The sequence below is a fragment of the Schistocerca gregaria genome, chromosome 8 (genome assembly GCF_023897955.1).
Source record: "Schistocerca gregaria isolate iqSchGreg1 chromosome 8, iqSchGreg1.2, whole genome shotgun sequence".
Lineage (NCBI taxonomy): Eukaryota > Metazoa > Arthropoda > Insecta > Orthoptera > Acrididae > Schistocerca > Schistocerca gregaria.
The window spans coordinates 157064652-157088346 of NC_064927.1; the positions used below are offsets into that span (position 1 = coordinate 157064652).

The following is a 23695-nucleotide window of genomic DNA, read 5'->3' on the forward strand; positions in this document are numbered from 1 at the left end:
CATACAGTGCTCACATCTGCATTGTAGAGTCTGCGTGATGTACCAGAATCAGTTCATCGTCGTACGCGAGGACGTACCCGTAGTTTGAGAGGTACTTGTGAAACAAGAAAATTGAAAGTCATTTCTGGACGTCCCTCGCAGTACGAGAGAAGGTCTGGCTTTTTGAATAGTCATCGTGAAAGACGGGGATTATCGATGGAACGATTAGGCAAAAATAAACTTGTCCTTCCGCTCAGCGCGTGCTCGAAGCCGGTGGTGTTATCTGTCTGTTCCTATCTAATAGCTTCCCCGTCCCCTTCTCGCGCTCGTAATCTGCTGTGATCGAAGCATCGCTTGTGCAACGCCACGCTGTGTTAGTCTATATTAGCGCACCGTTTGGCACCTGTCAGCAACAACTGCTCTGTCAGTCACACGTCTTCCGCCTCTCCACAGCCATGCCTTCGTTCGCACCTACTGTGAAGCTCAACAACGGGAGGAGCATGCCGGCTTTCGGGCTCGGCACCTGGCAGGTAAACATGTAAAAACTAGCATTCTCTGTACGATTTAGAAGTGTCGAGTAGATTATTTAGGGACCATAGCACGAACAAACTGCTCACAGCAACAACGTTAGCCTACGGCCGCAGGTTCGAATCCTGCTTCGGGCATGGATGTGTGTGATGTCCTTAGGTTAGTTAGCTTTAAGTAGTCCTACGTTCTAGCGGACTGATGACCTCAGATGTTAAGTCCCATAGTGCTCAGTGCCATTTGAACCTACAGTTCACACGATATGAAATTGAACATAACATGACTGCAGGCTACGGCTATTCGAGTGTGTAACTGGGCAACACTATTTATTTGAGTCGTTCTGACATTTTTTCTCTTTGTAGGGTCTTCCGTTTTCTGCCTTGTCTGACTCAGGTTTCTGTGCTCTGCCGGTTCTACCAGTGAACTCACGAACCGTGAGGTATTGTTGGCAGCAGATGTAGACGTTGTACAACAACAAATAAACCAAACACACAACAAAAGACCGTGCCCAGTACTGTGTTGGAAACAGTATGCATTCAAAACAGGGTTCAGTCGTCTCTGAATGTACCGGGTGATAAAAAAGCCAGTATAAATTTGAAAACTGAATAAATCATGGAATAATGTAGATAGAGAGGTACGAATTGACACACATGCTTGGAATGACATGAGGTTTTATTAGAACCAAAAAAATACAAAAGTTCAAAACGTGTCCGACAGATGGCGCTTCATCTGATTAGAATAGAAATAATTAGCATAAGGAAGTAAGACAAAGCAAAGATGATGTTCTTTACAGGAAATGCTCAATATGTCCACCATCATTCCTCAACAATAGCTGTAGTTGAGGAATAATGTTGTGAACAGCACTGTAAATCATGTCCCGAGTTATGGTGAGGCATTGGCGTCGAACGTTGTCTTTCAGCATTCCTAGTGATGTCGGTCGATCACGATACACTTGCGACTTCAGGTAACCCCAAAGCCAGTAACCGCATGGACTGATGTCTGAGCCGGTCGCGGTGGCCGTGCGGTTCTGGCTCTGCAGTCCGGAACCGCGGGGCTGCTACGGTCGCAGGTTCGAATCCTGCCTCGGGCATGGGTGTGTGTGATGTCCTTAGGTTAGTTAGGTTTGAGTAGGTCTAAGTTCTAGGGGACTTATGACCTAAGATGTTGAGTCCCATAGTGCTCAGAGCCATTTGAACCATTTTTTTTTAAAACTAAGGTCTGGGGACCTGGGAGGCCAAGCATGACGAAAGTGGCGGCTGAGCACACGATCATCACCAAACGACGTGCACAAGAGATCTTTCACGGGTCTAGCAATAAGGGGTGGAGCGTCATCCTGCCTAAACATCGTACGTTCCAGCAGGAGTTTATCACCCAGGCTGGGGATGATGCGATTCTGTAACATACCAGCGTACCTCTCACCCGTCACGGTAGCAGTTACAAAACCAGAATCGCGCATTTCCTCGAAGGAAAAAAGGCCCGATAACGGTGGATGTTGTAAATCCAACACACACCGTGACTTTCTCGTCGTGCAATGGAGTTTCCGCGACAGTTCTACGATTTTCGGTAGCCGAAATTCTGCAGTTGTGGGCGTTGACAGACCCTCGGAGCGAGAAACTGAGCTTACTCAACCAATCCTCCATCTTTTGAAACGCCCACACTGCAAATGCCCTCCACTTCACAGTTCATGATGCCGACGGATTTTGTACTGATAACATCGGAGGGTACGCGTCAGTGCCAACCAAACAGTAGTGCATGGAATGCCGTCGCGACCTGCGACTGCACGAGCGCTGACTTCCTCGTACATAGGCGAAACCGCTACAGTCTCCGTTTCTTCCTGAACTGTCTTCACAGCATTACGCCTTGTGCTCGGTCGGCCACTACGGGGTCTATCGTCTAAACAACCTGTGGCTTCGAACTTCGAAATCATTCTCGCCACAGCTGCATTTGTCAACGGACCTTTACCCGTTCGAATGCCCTTCCTATGACGATAGGATCGTAACGCTGAACTAGCAAATTCCCCATTCTGATGATACAGCTTCACTAAAAGCGCCTTTTCAGGTAACGTCAACATGCTGCGACTGCTGGGGCATCTGATTCTCTCTCTCATTACAGTTCCTTTGATATACGATTGTCATGCGCAGTCACTGACGTTTTGCTGTCCAGCGCTATCTGTCGGACATTTTGTGAACTTTTTTGTTGTTGTTGTTGTTTTGGTTCTAATAAAACCCCATGTCATTCAAAGCATGTGTGTCAATTTTTACCTCTCTATCTACATTATTCCGTGGTTTATTAAGTTTTCAAATTTATGCTGACTTTTTGATCACCCGGTATAAATACAGTACCTGTATAGTTTTCGAGGGAATTTTAGACCATTCTTGCTGCAAAATAGTGGTACATTCAGGTAACATTTATGGAGGTGGATAGCAATCAAGCACCCATCTCTCCAAGGCAGACCACAAACGCTCAATAATATTGAGACATGATGACTATGGTGGCCAGGGGAGATTCTACAATTCACACTCGTCCTCACAAAACTAGGTCTGGACGATGCGAGTTGTGTAAACATGGGCCCCGTCGTCTTGGAACGAGCAACACCGTTGGTGAACTAACACTGTACCATAGGACAGACCTGATCAGTCAAAATGGTCGCATAATCCTTGGCAGTACTGCGCCCTTGCATAGTAAACGTGGGGGTCTATGGAATATCACGATATGGTCGCCCAAATCATGAACAAATCCTCGCCATGTTTCACTCTTAACAGCAAGCAGTCTGAATCGTAGGCTTCGGAGGACCTTCTACACACATCAAAAAAAGTTTTGCCTTACGTAGGTTCCGACAGCTCCTGGACCTGTACAGGAAATTGGGATAGAGGTGAACATAAACATTGGTTTCGCCCTTTCTATTGCTCTTGAAAACGACACATTGCATATTGTACCACAACACAGGGAGACCTTCAGAGGTAGTGATCCAGATTGCTGTACACACCAGTACCTCTAATATCCAGTAGCACTTCCTCTTACATCGATGGTTGCCTGTATTCGCCTTGGCATACTATACACAAGTTCATCAAGGCACTGTTGGTCCAGATTGTCCCACTCCTCAACGTCAAATTGGCGTAGATCCCTCAGAGTGGTTGGTGGGTCACGTCGTCCATAAACAGCCCTTTTCAATCTATCCCAGACATTTTCGATAGGGTGCAAGTTCGAGAACATGATGACCACTGTAGTCGAACGATCTCGTCATCCTCAAGGAAGTCAATCACAAGATGTGCACGATGGGGCCGTGAATAGTCGTCAATGAAGACGAGTGCCTCGTCAATATACTGCCGATATGGTGGCACTATCGGTCGGAGGATGGCATTCACGTATCGTACAGCCGTTATGGCGCCTTCCGTGACCACCAGCGGCGTACGTCGGCCCCACATAATGCCACCCCAAAAACATCAGGTAACCTCTACCTGACCGGGTTGAGTCCAGACACGTCTCCGACGATTTTCTGGTTGAAGCCATATGCGACACTCATCGGTGAAGAGAACGTGATGCCAGTCCTGAGCGGTCCATTCGGCATGTTGTTGGATCCATCTGTACGGGGCTGCATGGTGTCGTGGTTGCAAAGATGGACCTCGCCATGGACGTTGGGAGTGAAGTTTTGCATCATGCAGCCTATTGCGCACAGTTTGAATCGTAGCACGACGTCCTGTCGCTGCGCGAAAAGCATTATTCAACATGGTGGCGATGCTGTCATGGTTCCTCCGAGACATAATCCGTAGGTAGCAGTCATCCACTGCAGTAGTGGCCCTCGGGCGACCTGAGCGACCTATGTCATTGACAGGTCCTGTCTCTCAGTATCTCCTCCATGTCCGAACAACATCGCTTTGGTTCACTCCGAGACGCCTGGACACTTCCCTTGTTGAGAGCCGTTCCTGGCATAAAGTAACGATGCGGACGCGATCGAATCGCGGTATTCTCCGTATAGGCACGGTTGAACTACAGACGACACGAGCCGTGTACCTCCTTCTTGGTGGAATGACTGGAACTGATCGACTGTCGGACCCCCTCCGTCTAATAGGCTCTGCTAATGTATGGTTGTTTACATCTTTGGGCGGGTTTAGTGACATCTCTGAACAGTCAAAGGGAGCGTGTCTGTGATACAATATCCACGGTCAATGTCTATCTTCAGGAGTTCTTTGAACCGGGGTGGTGCAAAACTTTTCTTTATGTGTGTATAATGATTTTTGCAGCTGTCGGCCTCTGATTTTACGTCACAGTCCTCTTCCATGATCTTCCGTCACGATCACTCAACACACACTTTCGTCTGAGCGGTTGACTTTTTCCGCTTTCCGTGTATGCGATGTGAATCTTCAATACGGTTTCTGTTGAAAAATTAAACACTCTGGGTCTCCTGGTTACGGAAGCACCCACTATACGAGCGTCAACAATTCACCCACGTTCGAATTCACTTAGCTCCGATATAACGCACTCGTAACTACACAGAACACTGTTCTAACCACGGCTGATACTTGCAGCGTATTCAGGTCACTGCAGCAGTGCCGTTCGTGGTCAAATACGGCAGCGCAACCTGCAAGCTTGAATGCGTTGCACAACTTGACTAGAAGAAGGGATCGGTTGGTAGGACACGTTCTGAGGCGTCAAGGGATCACCAGTTCAGTACTGGAGGGCAGCGTGGAGGGTAAAAATCGTGGAAGGAGACCAAAAGATGAACACGCTAAGCAGATTCAGAAGGATGTAGGTTGCAGTAGGTACTGGAAGATGAAGAAGCTTGCACAGGATAGAGTAGCATGGAGAGCTGCATCAAACCCGTCTCTGGACTGAAGACCACAACGAAACAACAACAACAACAACCAGATAAAAAAAAAACAGGGATATCAGTAGGTCATAGCAGCAGCGCTAAAATGTTTGGTTTTAAATAATACTTTTTCTAAAAACGAGTAATGTTTATTCGCAAAATTCCGTGTGGGGGGAGGGGGGGGGGGGGGTTGAGCCACGCGAACCGTGACAAGGCGCCCCATACCTCGTGGCTACCCTGCGCGGCTCTCTAGCATCGGTATACTGCATAATTGCACCTCAATACTTTGGCAGTATTTTACAAAGTGCGGTAGCAATGAAGCACAGTGCTCCATTTGCTTTAAAAGATGAAAAAAGGGAGGGGGTAAAACGAGCTTGCGACGTAATGGAAGGAAAAATCATTAACAATGTTCCTTGGCAGAGAATTTAAATTTGATTGTTACACGTATCATTTTATTGATGCGCTGTAAACTTGGGATAATAACTGATCCGTTTATTTTGTGGTTGGTTCAGGGTGAAAAATATAATCCAAAACTGACGATACAGGGAAGTCATCAACGTGTGAACTTCCGCTCACGACGACGCCATGCCTGTTCCTTCGATTTCGCCGTCTTCTCTGGAGACAATGTGGCCAATTTCTGCCACATCCTCAACCTGATATCGATCGAAATCTCCTACTCCTTCACTGACAGAATTTTTTCAATCTTTGTTTGAAGTCTAAGTTTATTACTGGAAATAACAGCAATAAAAAACTGAGAATCGATTATTTTGAGCGGTTTTGATTAAACGGGGATAAAAAAGTTATAACCGAAAACCGGTTATTTCACGATAACCGCCATCCCTAGCATCGACTACTATGTCACCCGCAAATTGTGCAGGCTTGTCGCTCCTTTTAACTTATGCAAGAGCAAAGGAGCACTCAGAAGTTCCCATTATAAGGTACTCCACTATTTTGTGTAATTCAAATGCGTTTTGTGTTTGCTATTCAGTGGTGACACTATCTACACTATACAGGGCGTCGCAGGAGGCCGGCCGGAATGGCCGAGCGGTTCTAGGCGCTACAGTCTGGAACTCCGCGACCGATACGGTCGCAGTTTCGAATCCTGCCTCGAGCATTGATGTGTGTGATGTCCTTAGGTTAGTTAGGTTTAAGTAGTTCTAAGTTCTAGGGGACTCTCAGCAGTTAAGTCTCATAGTGCTCAGAGCCATGTGAACCATTTGTCTCAGGAGGAGTAGTAACTGTTTTAGTATGTGGCAGTATAAACCAATGCGAGTAAAACATTCCATATAACATGTATCCCATTTTATTTGTTACTTAACCTATCCTGGGGCCAACGGCCTTGCCGCAGTGTTAACACCGGTTCCCGTCAGACCACTGAAGTTAAGCGCTGTCGGGCTGGGCTAGCACTTGGATGGGTGACCATCCGGTCTGCCGAGCGCTGTTGGCAAGCGGGGTGCACTCAGGCATTATGAGGCAAACTGAGGAGCTGCTTGATTGAGAAGAAGCGGCTCCGGTCACGGGAACTGACATACGGCCGGGAGAGCGGTGTGCTGATCACATGCCCTTCCATATCCGCATCCAGTGACGCGGCGGCCTTTGGACCTTCGGCCTGTGCGGGAGGAGAGTTTGAATCTATCCAACCGAGACGTTTTTATTATTGTTTACGTCGACTATCAGTTGGGCATGTTAAGTTCTCACATTGCCTCACTTGGCCCTTATCTCTACTACACTTATGTTCAGAAAAAACAGAACACCTTGAACAACTCGAGATAGGATGTTCATGTTCATAGGTCATGTACATTAGCATGTTCTGCGGAAATGATTAGATTTGAACCATGTCGGGCAGAGAGTTCAAGGTCAACATCGATATCACGGCACAACACCACTTACTGGTAAAACATACCGGCGGCTCTCGTTGTCGCTGTAAACCGAAGGTAATGGATCAGTGTGACGTGAGCAGTAGTGCAGAAGACCTTGCTGAGTATGCACGAACCGTACGGTCGAATCAGTTTAGTTTGAAAGAGGGCACATTATTGATATGAGAGAATGTGATGCATCCATCCGGGAAATTGTTGCTCATGTGGGACGAAGTGATTCGCAGTATAATGACTGAGTGCAGAATGGCTTACGGAAGGCCATAGAAAATGACGGGATGGGCGACGTCGCACCATCCAGACCACCCCCTTCCCCCGAGAAGATCGACACCTCATCCGAATGGCAATGCAGGTCAGACCTACATCTACATCCATACTCCGCAAGCCACCTGACGGTGTGTGGCGGAGGATACCCTGAGTACCTCTATCGGTTCTCCCATCTATTCCAGTCTCGTATCGTTCGTGGAAAGAAGGATTGTCGGTATGCTTCTGTGTGGGCTCTAATCTCTCTGATTTTATCCTCATGGTCTCTTTGCGAGATATACGTAGGAGGGAGCAATATACTACTTGACTCTTCGGTGAAGGTATGTTCTCGGAGCTTCAACAAAAGCCCGTACCGAGCTACTGAGCGTCTCTCCTGCAGTCTTCAACTGGAGTTTATCTATCATCTCCGTAACGCTTTCGCGATTACTAAATGATCCTGCGTCCTCTTCGGCTCTGGTGCAACAGTAAAATTACGTAACACATCGTACACTAGCCGTTTATTACAGCACGGGTTACGTGCGCGTCGCCGCTTCTCCGCCTACCTTTGACGAATGTGAGGAACACGCTAGACTTCAGTGGTGTATGGTACACCGTCACTGGGGCAGGAATCGTATCACGTAGTGTTTTCGGACAAACTCAGGTTTCGTTTTGTTTGAAAATGATGGCCGCATGTTGGTTCGCCTCAGAAAGGGGGGGGGGGGGTGACATCCAGTGGCGGATACAGTAAAACCTCAAGGAGGCGGCGCTAGAGATATCTTGAGCTACCTTTACTTTTACCGTAATGAAAATTAATCAAGTCACATGCAAAGTTTAAGAAAGTTTTATTTAATACGACGACACGGACGCGGACATAGGAAAGCACAACCACTCGATAACTCGATTCAGTCGAGTCGACTGATGAACGAAACGAACGAATAGCGTGCGGGTTGACTGGCGTGGGCGGCGCGGGTGGGAACGCGGGAGACCCCCCATGTATGCCTGCCTCTGGTGACGTCGTAGTGACTGCGTTCGCACAAGACGTATAGCGCCAACTCAAGGCCTTGTGGTGAGGAATACTATTGGGTACAATCACAATGGCCATCCTGCGAGCCGTAGTCATACCCTTTCTCCACACACCCCAGACGCTATTTGTCAGCAAGACAATGCATGACCACATTTTGCTGCACAGCATGTTCCTTCTTGGTGTCACATGATGTCAGCCTTTTTCCATGGCCCGTCACGTCAGCAGACTTTTCGTCAATAGGAAATGTGTGAGGATATAGTGAAACGATAGGTGCAGCACTGTGACCCAATAGCAATCACCACAGATGAACTCTGGTACCATGTGAATGCTGCATAGATGAATGTAGCACAGGACGCCATCACGTATGGAACAAGTTATCAGGACACATGCGAGACCCTGTGCTTACTTGGCAAAATGACACTTGCCGAGCCGAGGTGACTGAAATGCTGAGCATTCCGGCAGAACATACCGATATACATGTCCTGTGAATATGAACGTCCAATCTGTAGTCGTTCAATATATTCTGTTTTTTTCTGAACGTGACTGTATCTCGACAATGAGGTCCTAGGCTTTGGCTACAACATGACGGGGTCCCTGTACAAACTATACAGAGTGAAAAGTGTTTAAGCCGACAAACTCTGGGAGGTTGTAGGGGACATCAAAACAAATATTTTTCCCTAATGTCATTTTTTCCTATGAGGAGTGTTTAAACCGGTAGAGGAAGATTTCTCTGGCAGCAAATTAATTAAACCAAGAAACACTTTTCCATTTTTTTATGACCAAGAGACAACACATTAACACAACCCAATTTCAATTACAGTAGATTTTCAAAAATGAAGGACAGACCTGCGTCCTCTTCGGCTCTGGGGCAACAGTAAAATTATGTAACACATCGTACACTAGCCGTTTGATACGTAAACAAAGGTTACACCGTCGGATCATGTTCTGTCTGACACTGGCAAAAACCCCAGTAGTATCCTGAATTGTTACTGCTGCTGCAACTACCCGGGCAACCAGATCCTCTTCTGATAAAACAGGAGTTGCGTAAACAAGGTTGCGCACCTCTCTCCACACAAAAAAGTCCAGAGGGGACGTATCTGCGGATCCAGCAGGCCATGGTACAGGACCACCTCTGCCAGTCCACGATTATGGGAACCGTCGGTCCAGGAATTGACGGCGCCCCGTCATGTTCGAACCACATGCGTTGTCTTGTAGGGAGCGGGACGTCTTCCAGCAATCCAGGCAATGCTCTGGGTGGATAATCAACTGGTTCCAGGTTGTGGACACGCTGTAAGTGAAATGGACTGTTCTTACATTCGTCTGATTCGTCCCCATGTTACGTGCAATTGCACTAGTGCTGATTGAAGGATCCCGCTCCGCATGCTGCAGGACAGCTTCCTCAAATTGCAGCGTTCTAACCGTGCGATGGCGCCCCTGTCCAGGTATTCTGCTAAATGACCCGGTCTCACGCAGACGTTGGTACACAGCAGCAAAGGTCGTATGATGCGGGATACGGCGATTAGGATATTGTTGATAAACCCGCTGTGCAGCTCGTCCGTTGTGGTGCGCTACGTAGTACGCACTAACCATATCAGTGTATTCACGCCACGTGTATCGAACCATTAGAGACAATGCACTACTACAGTGGTGGACAGCAGTTGTCTACAACTGAAGAGCGTAATATACCCTCTAACAAGTGAAGATATTAATACGGCCTCTAACAACTGAAGAGCGTAATACGGCCTCCACCGGTTTAAATAATCCTCATAGGAAAAAATGACATTAGGGAAAAATATTTGTTTCGGTGTCCCCTACAACTTCCCAGAGTTTGTCGGATTAAATACTTTTCACCCTGTATAGTCATCAATAAGCATTATTCATTAAAAGCAGCTTATGGTGGTAACAAAATTTTTTCTCAGATACATTGCCTGACAAAAAATACAAATGAACAGTGTGTTGGAGGAGAATAAGACTTTGTTCAGTGCAGTCCTTCAACAAACACACTCAGAATCTCTACACGTATCAGTATTCCACCTACAAGAATACGGCAGACGTTAGGGATACACAGCCGCTGTCCCTATCGTTTACAACCGATTTATTTATCCATTGTTTATGTGGGGTGAACAGATTAGGGCCCTCTCTTACAGTTAACATCTTCTAAAGAGTTGATTGCCGTTGATTAATTGCAAATTGTGAAGTAATCCCATTAGTTCTGTTTGCTGATGAAGCCACTTTTCACTCGTGAATATATAAATAACACTCGTAATTCACAGTGGTTGTCCGACGAAAACCCACATATCTTTGTGGAAACACATTTTCAAGAAGTATAAATGTGTGATGTGGCATGACAGACTGTCAGTTTATTGGGAATGATGATTTGATATTTCGTCTTACACGGCCTCCTGATCTCTATTATCTTAAAAACCATCTTCTAGGCTTAGTGGAAGAGGTTAATTTGACAACAGGGATGGATATGTTCCTCTAGCATCACGGGGCCCCTGCGCATTCTAGTAGTCAATTGACACATCGTCTAAACTTAACCTTCCCAGGTAGATGGATCGGCCACCAAAAACTCCAGACTTCACGCATTTTAATTTTTGGGAGCCGGTACGGCTGAAAAGAAGAAGTCTGCAAAGAAAAATAAACACAAGTGATCGGGCGTATTATGAATAGCGCTGCCAAGACGACCTCAAAAAAGTTATACGTGGTGTTGTCAAGAGGATTTGAAAGTTCATTGAGGTCGGTGGTGGATCTTGTGAAAATCTACTTTGAACTCAATTATTTGGCTTTGGTTAACACCTTGTGCGAGTATCTTTTTGGGTTACACTTTGATTGCTGTATCGCTGCAACAAATAAAATATTATACACATGTTGTATGGAATGTTTTCTTCGAATGCCTCTGCATATCAGCTAAAACATTTAGCATTTCTCTTAAAACACCTTGTTTTTCTTCATTTATAACCCACTCTTTGTTTGGAAATACTCTACAAAAATACTCGAAGTCCACAACTGTAGCCCCCCCCCCCCCCCCCCGTGGTACAAAATAATCGAAACTTTTCCAAATCTACACGAAATGACTCACAAACAAGTTTGTGACCCTCTCTGTGCAAGCCAGGTGTCAATATCACAAGTGCCGAAAATTCTAAGTTCAGACCAATTGCTGCTCTCGCACGAAACGTAATAGCTGCGAAAGCTGAAAAATAAGCAAAATTCACTGTCACTGAAGCTGCGTCACGTCACTGTAGATTTCACCAACAATATCGTCTGGCGTAATAGTGTTAACCTTTTATAGCTGAACGGAATGTAACCCCTTAGTGAGCCCTAAATTTACATGGGATCTCACTTATGAGTTCTGAATGTGGCCAATTAGTGCTCCAATAACAACAGCGAGTAGCATAGTGAGGCTTCGTTGAGTCTAACACTTAGTTATTTGCAGTTAATTGAGGTATTTCCGAGCCCGAGGCAGTTTCTTGCAATAGGAGGTTGCCAACTATGTCTTCTTCTTGTAGAAATTATATTTATATTAATTTATTCAGTCACTAAATGTTGCTACCACCTGTTACAAAAAAATTTAGCTTTTCTATATTTTGAAGTACGAGTCAGTAAACAGACACAGCAGTGTTTCGAAGTTCCTTCCAACCACTGCAAATGTTATATTACGTTTACCAACTTCTCTTAAACTATTCAGGCTGCAATAACTTTATTAAAATGTATGGTTGATCGTAAGGACATAAGGACAAAATTTTTGCACTAGGTGTATTGGGTAGCAAGTCTATTTAAGTGCGAATAAATTGAAAAAGGGGACAAATCCTACGATTGGAATTAATATATATCCCTTTTATATTGTCAGTTGTCTTTAAAGTAATAAATTGTAACTTGCCACAGGCCAGACTAAGTCATTAAGTGTTACTATTCTATAATTAACATTTGCCGAGTAATATTAATCAGTGTCTTTGTGTAATGTGCTATGCTGCATACACGTCGATCTACACAGAAATACTCTAATTAATGTAATGATTATCTCCCAGCTGAAAGAAAATATTCATTTCAGGAAAATGTAGCTGATGTTTTCGTGGAAAGGTAACATGTGCGAACAGTTTCATGGGTGCTTAATTGCTAACCAATGTCAATAAAACAATAACTAAATAACAACTGCCGTTATTTCTAAATTTTAGAAAAAATACCATCACAAAAGTTCTGTTTTGTACTTAACTTAATAATTTTAGGAAAGAAATTTTTTAAAGTGCTGTACTATTCCTAAACCAGCTCGAACATGTATGTATGACCTTTGCTGTTGCATTACTGCGACCAAATCAAAGGGTATTACAAAAGAAATGAGTTACTGAATGTATTTAATCATCCGTTTCTTCGCACTGTTTCTTGTACACAGACATTCCGTTTAGATAAAGTAAGCATACATGCTCTGATTCCCTCTTGAGACATTCCTCAAGAAAGCTGCATTCTTTATTCTCTCCATTTCTTTTTTAAGAACAATGGCATGGATCACGTGAACTACTTGCCCTAATACAGTATAGCGCAGTTAAAAGCAGCCCGCTTCCCCTTTGAATGCGAATGGTATATTTCGAATTTTGAAGTAAACAGTTACAACGTTGGAATGTTTTATGCAATATGTATTGTTAACATTCATCTGTCAGAATACAGTTTATTTCACCACTGAAGTTAGACGTTTCTCTTTTGCGGCGTGCAAAACGACTTTCCTGATAGAAGAAAGAATTGAAATTGTGGAAGCATATGTGAAAACACGTTAAGGAAACGCGCGAAATTTTCAGGGTCAAGTATCCGAATAAAGGACTACCAGCGAAGAGAGCAATTCACGGTCTGTGTAAAGATTGGCGCACTTACGGATCTGTACAAAATATAAAACGACAAAGAATCCCTTCAGTTCGCACACCTTATGTTACTGCAGACATTCGTCGAAGAATTATTCAGAGCTCGTAGAACTCTACATGTAAAATGGCTGAACAGGTGCCTGTATGTAGCAGGAGTTGCTAGCGGATATTCAAGTCTTAATTTGAAGCCATAACGTTTGACGGTTGTGCAACAGTTTCGGGAGGATGGCAATCAGAAACGCGTGGATTGCTGCACGTGGCTTTTCAATAACATCATGAATTGTTTGTTAGACTCTTTCCATTACACCATGAGTGAAAGGCATGGTTTCATGTTTGCCATATGAATTCACAGAACACCTGGTTTTGGGCAACGGGGTACCTTAACACTTGGGTCAGCAACCATTCCATGATGAAAAAATCGGCGTTTTGTGCGGTGTAAGAGGAACGTGCATCATCGGACCGATATTTTTTGACATTACCCCTTCTACACTTTTGCATACATGGAAAGTTTTGATATATTTTGTGCTCAAATCCCATTGAATATGAAAAACAATACTGCTTCTTCCAGCAAGATGGGGCAACACGCCACACGTCTAACATGTAAGGTGTACTGGAACGAGCCCATGACGTCTTCACTGAGGAACGAACTGTCAGTACAGATTTATGGTCACCACGTTTGCCGGATCTAACAACATGTGACTTATTTCTTTTAAACAAATCCACACACAATACAGAAACTGAAAGACAACACAGCCGTGAAGTTGACGCCATCGATATCCGAACTTCACGCGGGCTTTCTCTAAATTGTCAAATGCTATAAACGTAGGTTCGCCTTTCTTCAACCTATCTTCTAAGGTAGATTGTAGGATAAATAATGCGTACAGTGTTTCTACCTTTTTCCATAACTCGAACGGATATTTCGTGACGGTGACCTCCACCGGTGTTTCCATTCGTCTGTAAACAGTTCGAGTCAGTTTTTTTTAACCACGACATATTAAAGTGATGATTCTGTAATAGCAACACCCTCATTACCTTCTCTTTGAAACTGTTAAATTCTCCTTCAATTCTGAGAGTGCTTCCCTCTCTCACTCAGCTTGCAACTTCGATGGAATATTTCAGTCATAGCTGGCCCTCCCAGGATCTAAATAATTCTGAGGGACTGTCGTGTACTTCTGCTGTATTTTTCCGTCTTTTGGTGTTCTATTAAACTATTCTCGTAGTATCATACCTCCAATTTAAACTAAATCTACTTCCATTCGATAAAGTTGCCTTCAAGTCGGTTTACTTAGTACAGCCCTCCTATATATTCCTTCCTCATTTCAATCCTTGCCTTCGTTGTTTAGGGCAGGCTTGTCATCTGACCTTTCCGAGAGCCATTCATACTTCTATAGCTTTGTATTTCTCCTAGAGGCATTCCTGCTTTGTCATTTTGCAAGTAAGTCAGTCACATTTTTCAGACGTCTGTATACCCTCATGACAATTTAATTAGCTTCCTTTTTATATTTTCGCCTTTCCATAATTATATTCGATATCTCGTGTGTCATGCAAGGATTCCTACCAGGGCTTGCTTTCTGACCTATTTGATCGTCTGCTGCCTTCACTATTTCATCTCTCAAATGTACCCATTGGTCCGCTATTGTATATTTCCAGTGTTTCAGTTAAACATTGCCTAATCTTCCAACTGGCATTCTCAACAAATTCTGGTTCCTTCGCTTCATTCATGTCCCGTCTTCTTAATTTCTTAGCTTTTTGCAAGTTCTTCGATTTTGCGGTTCATAATCAGTAAATTATGGTCCGAACACAATCTTTCCCTGGAAATATATTTTAGTTTAATATTTGGTTTCAGAATCTCTGTCTTACATTTATATAATCTACCTGAAACCTTCCTATGTCATCAGGTGTTTTCACCATATACAAGTCTTTTATGATTATTAAACTACATCATTAAATTGTGACATTGTAAAACTTTTTGTAGGCGGCTTCCCCTTTTATTATTTTCTGCTCGTTCATGCTTTTCTACTAGTTTTCCTTCTCTCTTTCTCTAACGAATACTTTTCCCCCTATTAACAATTAAATTTTCGTCTTTCTTAACGATCTGAATAATTTCGTCATCTTATCATACATTCTACCAATCTCGTCATCATCTAAGGAACTAGTAAGACTTATAAACTTATGCTACTTAAGTGGGTGTTGGCTCTCTATTTTGGATGCTAAAATGCGTTCACTATACTGCTAATAGTATTTCACCCACATTCTTGTTTTCTTATTCATTAGTAATACTACTCCTGCATTACATTTATTTGATTTTATGTTGGTAACCGTGAATTTAGCTGACAAGAAGTCTTTATTCTTTTTAAATTTTCGAGCCTGTCTACCAGTGTAAGGAAGCTATCGTTCCACGCTCCGACCGGTAGAACGCCAGATTTTTTTTTTCTTTCCCGGTAGGAACATCCCCCTGAGCAGTGAGCAGTCCCTTTCTGGAGAATCGAGTGGGGAATTATTTTCCCTCCAGAATATTTTATCCAAGAGGGTGGACCTAAGTATAAGTATTTAAAAATGCACAAAACGTACAGCACAAAAGTGTACAGGCCGAACTCGTCTGCTGACTGGCACAGACAGCCGACAGTTGAAGAGGGTCGTAATGTGTAATAGGCAGACATCTATCCAGACCTTCACATAGGAATTGCAAACTGCATCAGGATCCACTGCAAGAACTATGACAGTTAGGCGGGAGTTGAAAAAACTTGGATTTCATGGTCGAGCGGCTGCTCATAAGCCACACATCACGCCGGTAAATGCCAAACGACGCCTCGCTTGGTGTAAGGAGCGTAAACATTGGACGATTGAACAGTGGAAAAACAATGCCCGGTGAACGTCATCTGCCAGCGTGTGTAGTCCCAACAATAAAATTTGGAAGTGGTGGTGTTATGGTGTGGTTGTGTTTTTCAAGGAGGAGGCTTACACCCCTTGTTATTTTGCGTAGCACTGTCACAGCACAAGCTTATATCAATGTTTTAAGCACCTTCTTGCTTCCCACTGTTGACGAGCAATTCGAGATGGCCATTGCATCTTTCAACACGATCGAGCACCTGTTCATTATGCACGACCTGTGACGGAGTGGTTACACGACAATAACATCCCTGTATTGGACTGGCCTGCACATTTCAGTCCTGACCTGAATCCTATAGAACACTTTTGTGATCTTTTGGAACGGCGACTTCGTGCCAGGCCTCACCGACCGACATAGATAATTCTCCTCAGTGCAGCACTCCGAGAAGATCGGGCTGTTATTCCCCAAGAAACCTTCCAGCACCTGATTGAACGTATGCCTGCGAGAATGGAAGATGTCATTAAGGTTAAGGGTGGGCCAACACCATATTGAATTCCACCATTACCGGTGGAGGGCCCGACGAACTTATAGGTCATTTTCAGCCAGGTGTCCGGTTACTTTTGATCACATAGTGTAATTCATCATTTACCTATAATCTTCTCTCCCGCTAAAAATGTGTACATCAAAACGATTTCTGCCATTGTCTTCGTTCTTTACCTTCACCAGCCTACTATTTTGATAGCAGTTTTGCCCAAATTTTGTAAATATAGATCAAAGTTTGATGTACTGTCTGATAACATTATCACTGGCCGTTCGATTTATATTTTAACTTTTCTAAACACTAGTGGAGTCAATAAACTACAGACCTTCAGGAAACCTAACTATAACAACCTTTACCATGCTATCAGTACTGACTCTTCATATAAGGAGTTGTCTCCTCGTTGGAAAAGTATTGACCAGGAGAACTGTAAATAGTGAAAATTGTGTGTGGGATGATATAAATAACAACCCTTGTGTCAAATGTTACCGGTGGGTTTCGCGATGTCGGGAAAGACAGAACCTGAACTGTGGCGTCTCTCTTCTGATTGGTGGATTGTGCTATTTCTGCGCGAAAACCGAGCTGGAAATTTGTAGTAAGTTCCTATGGGACCAAACTGAGGTCATCGATGCCTAGGCTTACACATCACTTAATCTACGCCCCCACGCGGAGAAAACCCAGTGTGAGAATGGCGTAAAGTCTTATGTGAGTTAGTGAGAAAAAGTATCTAGCATCAAAGTCAGTGGATAAATGTTAGAGCATACGTTTTGTAATGTTTCAGGCAACTCCAGGAGAAGTCAGGGAGGCAGTTAAACACGCAATCGACGTCGGTTATCGCCATATCGACACCGCTGCTGTGTACCGCAATGAGTCAGAAGTGGGCGAAGCACTGCAGGAGAAATTTAAGGAAGGGGCAGTCAAGCGGGAAGAGGTGTTTGTCACCAGCAAGGTAAGGACTCCCACAGAAATAAGACTATGCATGGTGTGTTCCAATGCGCACAGAAAATCAACATAAATGTAAATAATTCATAAATAATGCCAAAAAAATTTAACAGAACATCAATAAAAATTGGAACTACAGATTTGGTATGTCAAATAAGGGATAGATACAAAACAATTCTTAGTTTCTGTTCGCAACACACAGATTACACAGGTTTAGTGGAGTTGTTCAACCAAAACGAATCAGGTTGGTTGCAAAATGCACGAAAAGTTACAAACCATGAGCCAAGTGAAAGAGACTGGCAACTGTGGGTACACTATACTTGATCGGCAGCGTTATACACTATCTTATTAAAAGCATCCGGACACCCCTATGTAATGCGGAACTGACGACTAGACGTCACGAGTGCTGATCTGCTGATATAAAAGGAAGCACAGTAGAGAAGTTGTCAGTTGCCAGTCTCTTTCACTTGGCTCATGGTTTGCAACTTTTCGTGCATTTTGCAACCAACCTGATTCGTTTTGGTGGAACAACTCCACTAAATCTGTGTAATCTGTGTCTGTTGCGAACAGAAACGAAGAATTGTTTTGTATCTAACCCTTATTCGACATAACAAATCTGTTGTCAGTAGAGATGCAGTAACATCAGAATGGATCGGTTAGGAGAGTGCAGTCATCTCGAACGTGAACTAGACATTAGATGCCAGCTGAGTAACAAATCCATCAGGGACTTTTCAATCCTTCTAGAAGTGCCCAAATCGACTACTAGTGATGTGATTGTGAAGTGGGAACTCGAAGGAACAACTGCAGCTTCACCAAGACTCTTCTGACGGACAGGGACGATCGAACGCTGCGGAGAGTAGTAGGAAAATAATAATAATAACGCCCTGAAATCATCTGAAGGAATCACTCATGACTTCCAAAATGCTACCAGCACTCCAGCTAGGCCAGAAAATTTCCGACTCAGCGAACGTAGGTCGAGGAACCAATGATCATAAGATCGATGTAGAACGACAGAATACGGCTCTAGACAAGAATGTTAAGAAAGGTAATAAAATAATCTGTTCGGTAAATGCAAACAAGGAGTAGATTTAAGGGGAGACGGAAGGCAATTTTTATCCCTATTCTGCCAATGCTATTTTACCCTTTGAATGGGTACACTTTTCAAAAGAACTATATGTGATAAAACAACGAAATTTTTACTGTATCATAATAGCTCTTATGGTTCTGAAGAAAAAAATTGTTCTTTTACTAGTAAAATTTAAATTTTTGTAGTTGGTTCTCAATTTACTTGTAGTAACTTATTACTATCTGCAGTACAAATTGACCAAATGTCACGTTTCTGACCCCATTAGTTTATCAAATAATGGTACCTGAAAGAAAAAAAAATGTAGTTTTGAGAAAAATCCATTTGAAGTTTAATATTGCAATTCTAATATGGTTATTGATAAGAATTACTTATCACTAATATTTTCCTCCACCTTACTGAGGATCATCTGAATTCTACTGATCTTCTCTTGGTCCCTCTTGTTTTCTGTCTGGCTTCTGTTGTGCATTTTAAATTAGCAATATCTGCTTTGCGGATTCTCTCTTTATCTATTTGCACCAAGGATTTTAAAATATTTCCACTAGATTTTATGCCCAATAATTCCAAAACATTCAGTTTTCTAATTACACCATCATTGAAGCATAAAATAGCGTCATAAACACCAAATTTGAGGTTTGTAAGCTGAACAAATAGTTTTCGGTAACCGCTTCCAAATGACAGAATTCACACATTCATTTAAATTTTAGGTTTCCCATGAAGATATTTCTTCAACAAGGTATCTTTACAAAGGTGTCTAAATATGGGTTTAATTTCATTAATTACTGATACAGGTAAAGAATGTTTGTCATCATATCTGGCACTTCTCCTGTACTTGCACCAAGTGTCAGGATTATTTGGGCAAAGACAGTGTACTGGATTGCCATTTGTGGAAAGCTTATGAAAAAAGATAGCCCATACAGCTTTTTTTATGTTTTATAAATTCCCTACATTTATTCTTATGGCAAAGCCATAACAATTCTGTAATCTATCTATTTCAACATTTCTCAGCCGACCTTTTTCGCCTATCTTCTTACCATCTTCCAATAGTATTTTTGACTTTTCTTTCAATAATCTTCTCAACCTGGACCCCATTCTCTTCTGGACATGCCCAAAGCACTGTAATTTAGAGACTATGACATTAGGACCATAGGATTGTTGTTCACATACCCGGTCATAAGCCTTGCTGTCACCGTCCCCAGATTGCACAGAGCGTCAGAAAAACCGTCATATCTCACGGAAAAAAATGTCGTATTTATATCAAACAAATATGGTCTCATGCAGGAAAGACCAGTCATTTCAAATATGCTAAAATCTAAAAATCGAGTTTTTGAAGCCCACTTGCCTTCCAGACCCTTAAGATTAGCTGAGCAGTCAACGTGATCCTTTCATCTCTGAGGCTGTATATGTTAAGCATAAATGGACAAAATTAAATAGTATTGCTCAGCTCAGTCGCCTAAGCGAGGTAAGCTATGAGAAAAGTTGTGAGGGTACCGATCTGATACAAAATCCTAAAAAGTTTTGATATTATGTTAATTCAGTAAATGGGCCAAAGCCATCTGTCTGGACACTCTGTGACCATAATGGCATCGAAAATCGAAATGGAAGATGACACAGAGAAGTTCAAACTATCAAATTCCTTTTTCTAAGACTGTTTCACTGAGGAAGAACGTACCGAGGTTCCTCCTACAAATCGTTACAAGAACATCAAAGTGGTAGGTGTCTAAATAAGTGACCGCAGGATACACAATAAACTGAAATCGCTCATCAAATGAAAGACGACTGGACGATTCTACATAGAGTATGCGAGAGAACTTGCTTCTCCAGCAGTGTACCACAGGTCTCTGGAGGAGCGAAGCATTCCCAGTGATTCGAAAAATTCCCCTTTTCAAGAAGGGTTGTGGAACGGGCGCACAGAATTAAAGGCCTATATCTCTGACATCAGTCTGTTGCAGAGTTTTGGAATATGTTCTATGATCACGTATTATGACATTTCCGGAGACTCAAAATGTACTCTTTTGCAATCAATATGGACTCCGCAATCAACGATCGTGTGAACCCCAGCTTGTCCTTTGTTCGTCCGCGAGGCCCAGGAGGCACTAAACAATGGCACACAGGTTGTGTCGTGTAGCTTGTCATCCACAAGATGTGTGATACTGTTTCTCACCCTTACCTAATGAATAAAATTCGAGGGTATGAAGTATCAGACTAACTTTGTGACTGGATGAAGATTTAATGGAGAGAACTCTTCACACATTTAAGTACCACAAGGGACTGTTATAAGATCATCACTTTTCACAATATATGTAACGAGGTAGTGGACAGCATCTGAGGTTCCATGAGGCTTTTTGCATATGCTACTGTTGCACACAAAAAAGTTGCAACACCGGAAAATTTTAGCGAACTGCAAGGCATCTGCAGAGGATCTAGGCTTGGTGCAGGGATTGGTAGCGGACCTCAACGTAAACAAGAGCAGCGTATTGCAGATAAACAGATGGAAGGATCCATTACACGATTGCAGGACAATCACTGAATGCATATGCACGGAGTGATTTGAAGTGGAACAGTCACGTAAATTATTATTGTTGTTATTATTATTATCATGAAACTGATCACAAGTAAGATATATGTCAGAGAGAATTTCATCAGAAGAACCCTAAGGAAGTGTAGTCCATCCGTGAAGGGGATGGCTTACAAAACCCTCATTCCACGAAAGTTTCAATATTTCTTGACAGTTTGAGATCTGTACCAGGCAGATATGACATAACAAATAAAGCAGATTCAAAGAGGAGCAGCACATTTCGTCACATGTTCATTTAATAAGTGTAACAACGTCAAAGAAATGCTCTTCCAACTCCAGTTCTAGACGCTACGGGATAGGCATTGTGCATAATGTGTGGTTTAGAGTTAAATTTCCGAGAGTTTAGTTCATAGAAGAATGAGAGTGATACAGCTCATGAAAAACTATGACGGTAGAAGTAAAAAGATTTGAGCTCACATGGGGGCTTACCAAAATTCTTTCTTGCTGGGGACCATTCCTGGCTGGAGGAGGAAAGGCAGCAAGTGTCCTTGATACACAAAGACCCCTCCACCACGCACTCGAAGGTGGCTTGAGAAGTATAGATATAGATAAACACATCATTACTCTCCGCATAGTACTTGTAAACAAAAATAGAATTGGAAACGATACTCTGCCAGACACGAAAAGAGAAGCACCCAGGAAAGGAACGAAACGAAACTTCACAGTCTGAGAGCGTATGTGACGTTATTTCAGCGATTACAAAATCCAGTCCAATTTTCAAATAGCTTGGCAGTATGAGCCCACTTAGTAGTATGGTATTGCACCCCCTCTGTCCTGGACGCACTGTGTATCTGAGCATTATCTTGCGAAATGAAAGCCCAAGGTGGCTTGTCATGGAGAGCTACAAAACATAGCGTAGAATGTTGTTGACGTAGTGCTGTGCTGTACAGGTGCTGTAGATGACAAACAAAAGGGTCCTGCTATGAAAAGAGATGGCACCCCATATCATTATTCCTGGCTGTCAAGTCACATGGCGGCGAAAATTGGGCTGTTATCCCACCATTGTTCAGGCGCGTCTCCAGTCATGTCTTTGGCCTGGAATCTCAATGACTGGAGGAGTAGAAATGCCTTCAGTGATGAGTCCTGCTTTGAATTGAGCCCCAATGATGGAGATGCTCCGGACAATTGTGGGATACCAATATGACCGTTGTCCACCATACAGTCCATCTGCCCCTGGTAGCTGAGTGGTCAGCACAACGGAATGTCATACCTAATGGTCTGGGTTTGATTCCCGGCTGGGTCGGAGGTTTTCTCCACTCAGGGACTGGGTGTTGTGTTATCCTTATCATCATCATTTCATCCCCATTGACACGCAAGTCGCCGAAGTGGTGTCAACTCGAAAGACTTGCACCAGGTGAATGGTCAACCTGACGGGAGGCCCTAGCCACAGTATTTCCATTTACCATACAGTCCGACAACCAGGGTCTCGGGTCCAATTTCTTTTCATAGCAGGCCCCTTTTGGTTGTCGTCCATGACACCATTAGATCACAGCAGTATGCTGATATCCTATGCCCTGTTATGTTGCCCTTCATGGCAAGCCATCCTGGACTTTCATTTCAGCAAGATAATGTCTGCTCACACATGGCAAGAATTTCTACTGCATGTCTTCATGTTTGCCAAACCCAGCCTTGGCAAGGAAGGTTGCTGGATACCTTCCCAATTGAAAATGTCTGGAGCATTCTGAGAAATGCCCTCTGAGCCTCTTGGGATTTTGACAACCTAGCATGCCAGTTAGAGAGAATTTGGCACATATCCTTCAGAAGGACATTCAACAACTCTATTGGTAGCTGCTTGCATAAGGACCAGAAGTGGAGCAATGCATTATTGACTTGATCAAGTTGTGAAGCTCTTTCTCTTGAATAAATCACCTGTTTTTTCTGAAACTGTGATCCTGTTTCGTCTGCATATGTACATCACATCTACTGACTTCCATTCCATTCGGATAATTCTTTTGTGGCATACTGACAGTGGGATGGAGTTGACATCGAAGGTGGTTCCACACATTTTCTATTGGGCATAGATCTGGCAATCTTGCTGGCCTAGGGTGTACCTGATCATCATGCAGACAGTTCATAGACACACATGACATGTAGATGAGCATTGTCTGTTGAAACATGGTATGACAATGCTGTCATATGAAACAGGATGTCTGTGGTGTACAAATGTGCTGTCAGAGTTCTCTCAGTCAGTATCAGCTCTCACTTGAAGTGATAGCTGATGACTCCCCACGCCATGACTCCATGGGTAAAACCACTGTGCCTCTCCTAAACATAGGAATAACAGGACATGTTCCCAGGTTGCTGACATACTCAGGAACAATGGTCATCTGGGGTGCTGCAGATCCAAGATTCATGGCTGAACACAATGTGATGCCATTCATCAGCGTTCCATACCTCCTGGTCATGGTAACACTACATGCT

General features: G+C 43.3%; 1 protein-coding gene and 1 pseudogene across 1 annotated transcript in view; both read left to right on the forward strand.

The window, feature by feature from the left end:
• Positions 1-357: 357 nt before the first annotated feature.
• Positions 358-23695, forward strand: part of LOC126283958 (aldo-keto reductase family 1 member B1-like) — a 55055-nt gene continuing 31717 nt past the window's right edge. The window contains exons 1-2 of the mRNA XM_049982398.1: positions 358-509; positions 17452-17619. Of these exons, the coding sequence (XP_049838355.1) occupies positions 435-509; positions 17452-17619 (243 nt within the window). The 5' untranslated portion in view covers positions 358-434. The remainder of the gene's footprint in view (positions 510-17451; positions 17620-23695) is intronic.
• LOC126285683 (5S ribosomal RNA) lies at positions 6641-6758 on the forward strand (annotated as a pseudogene).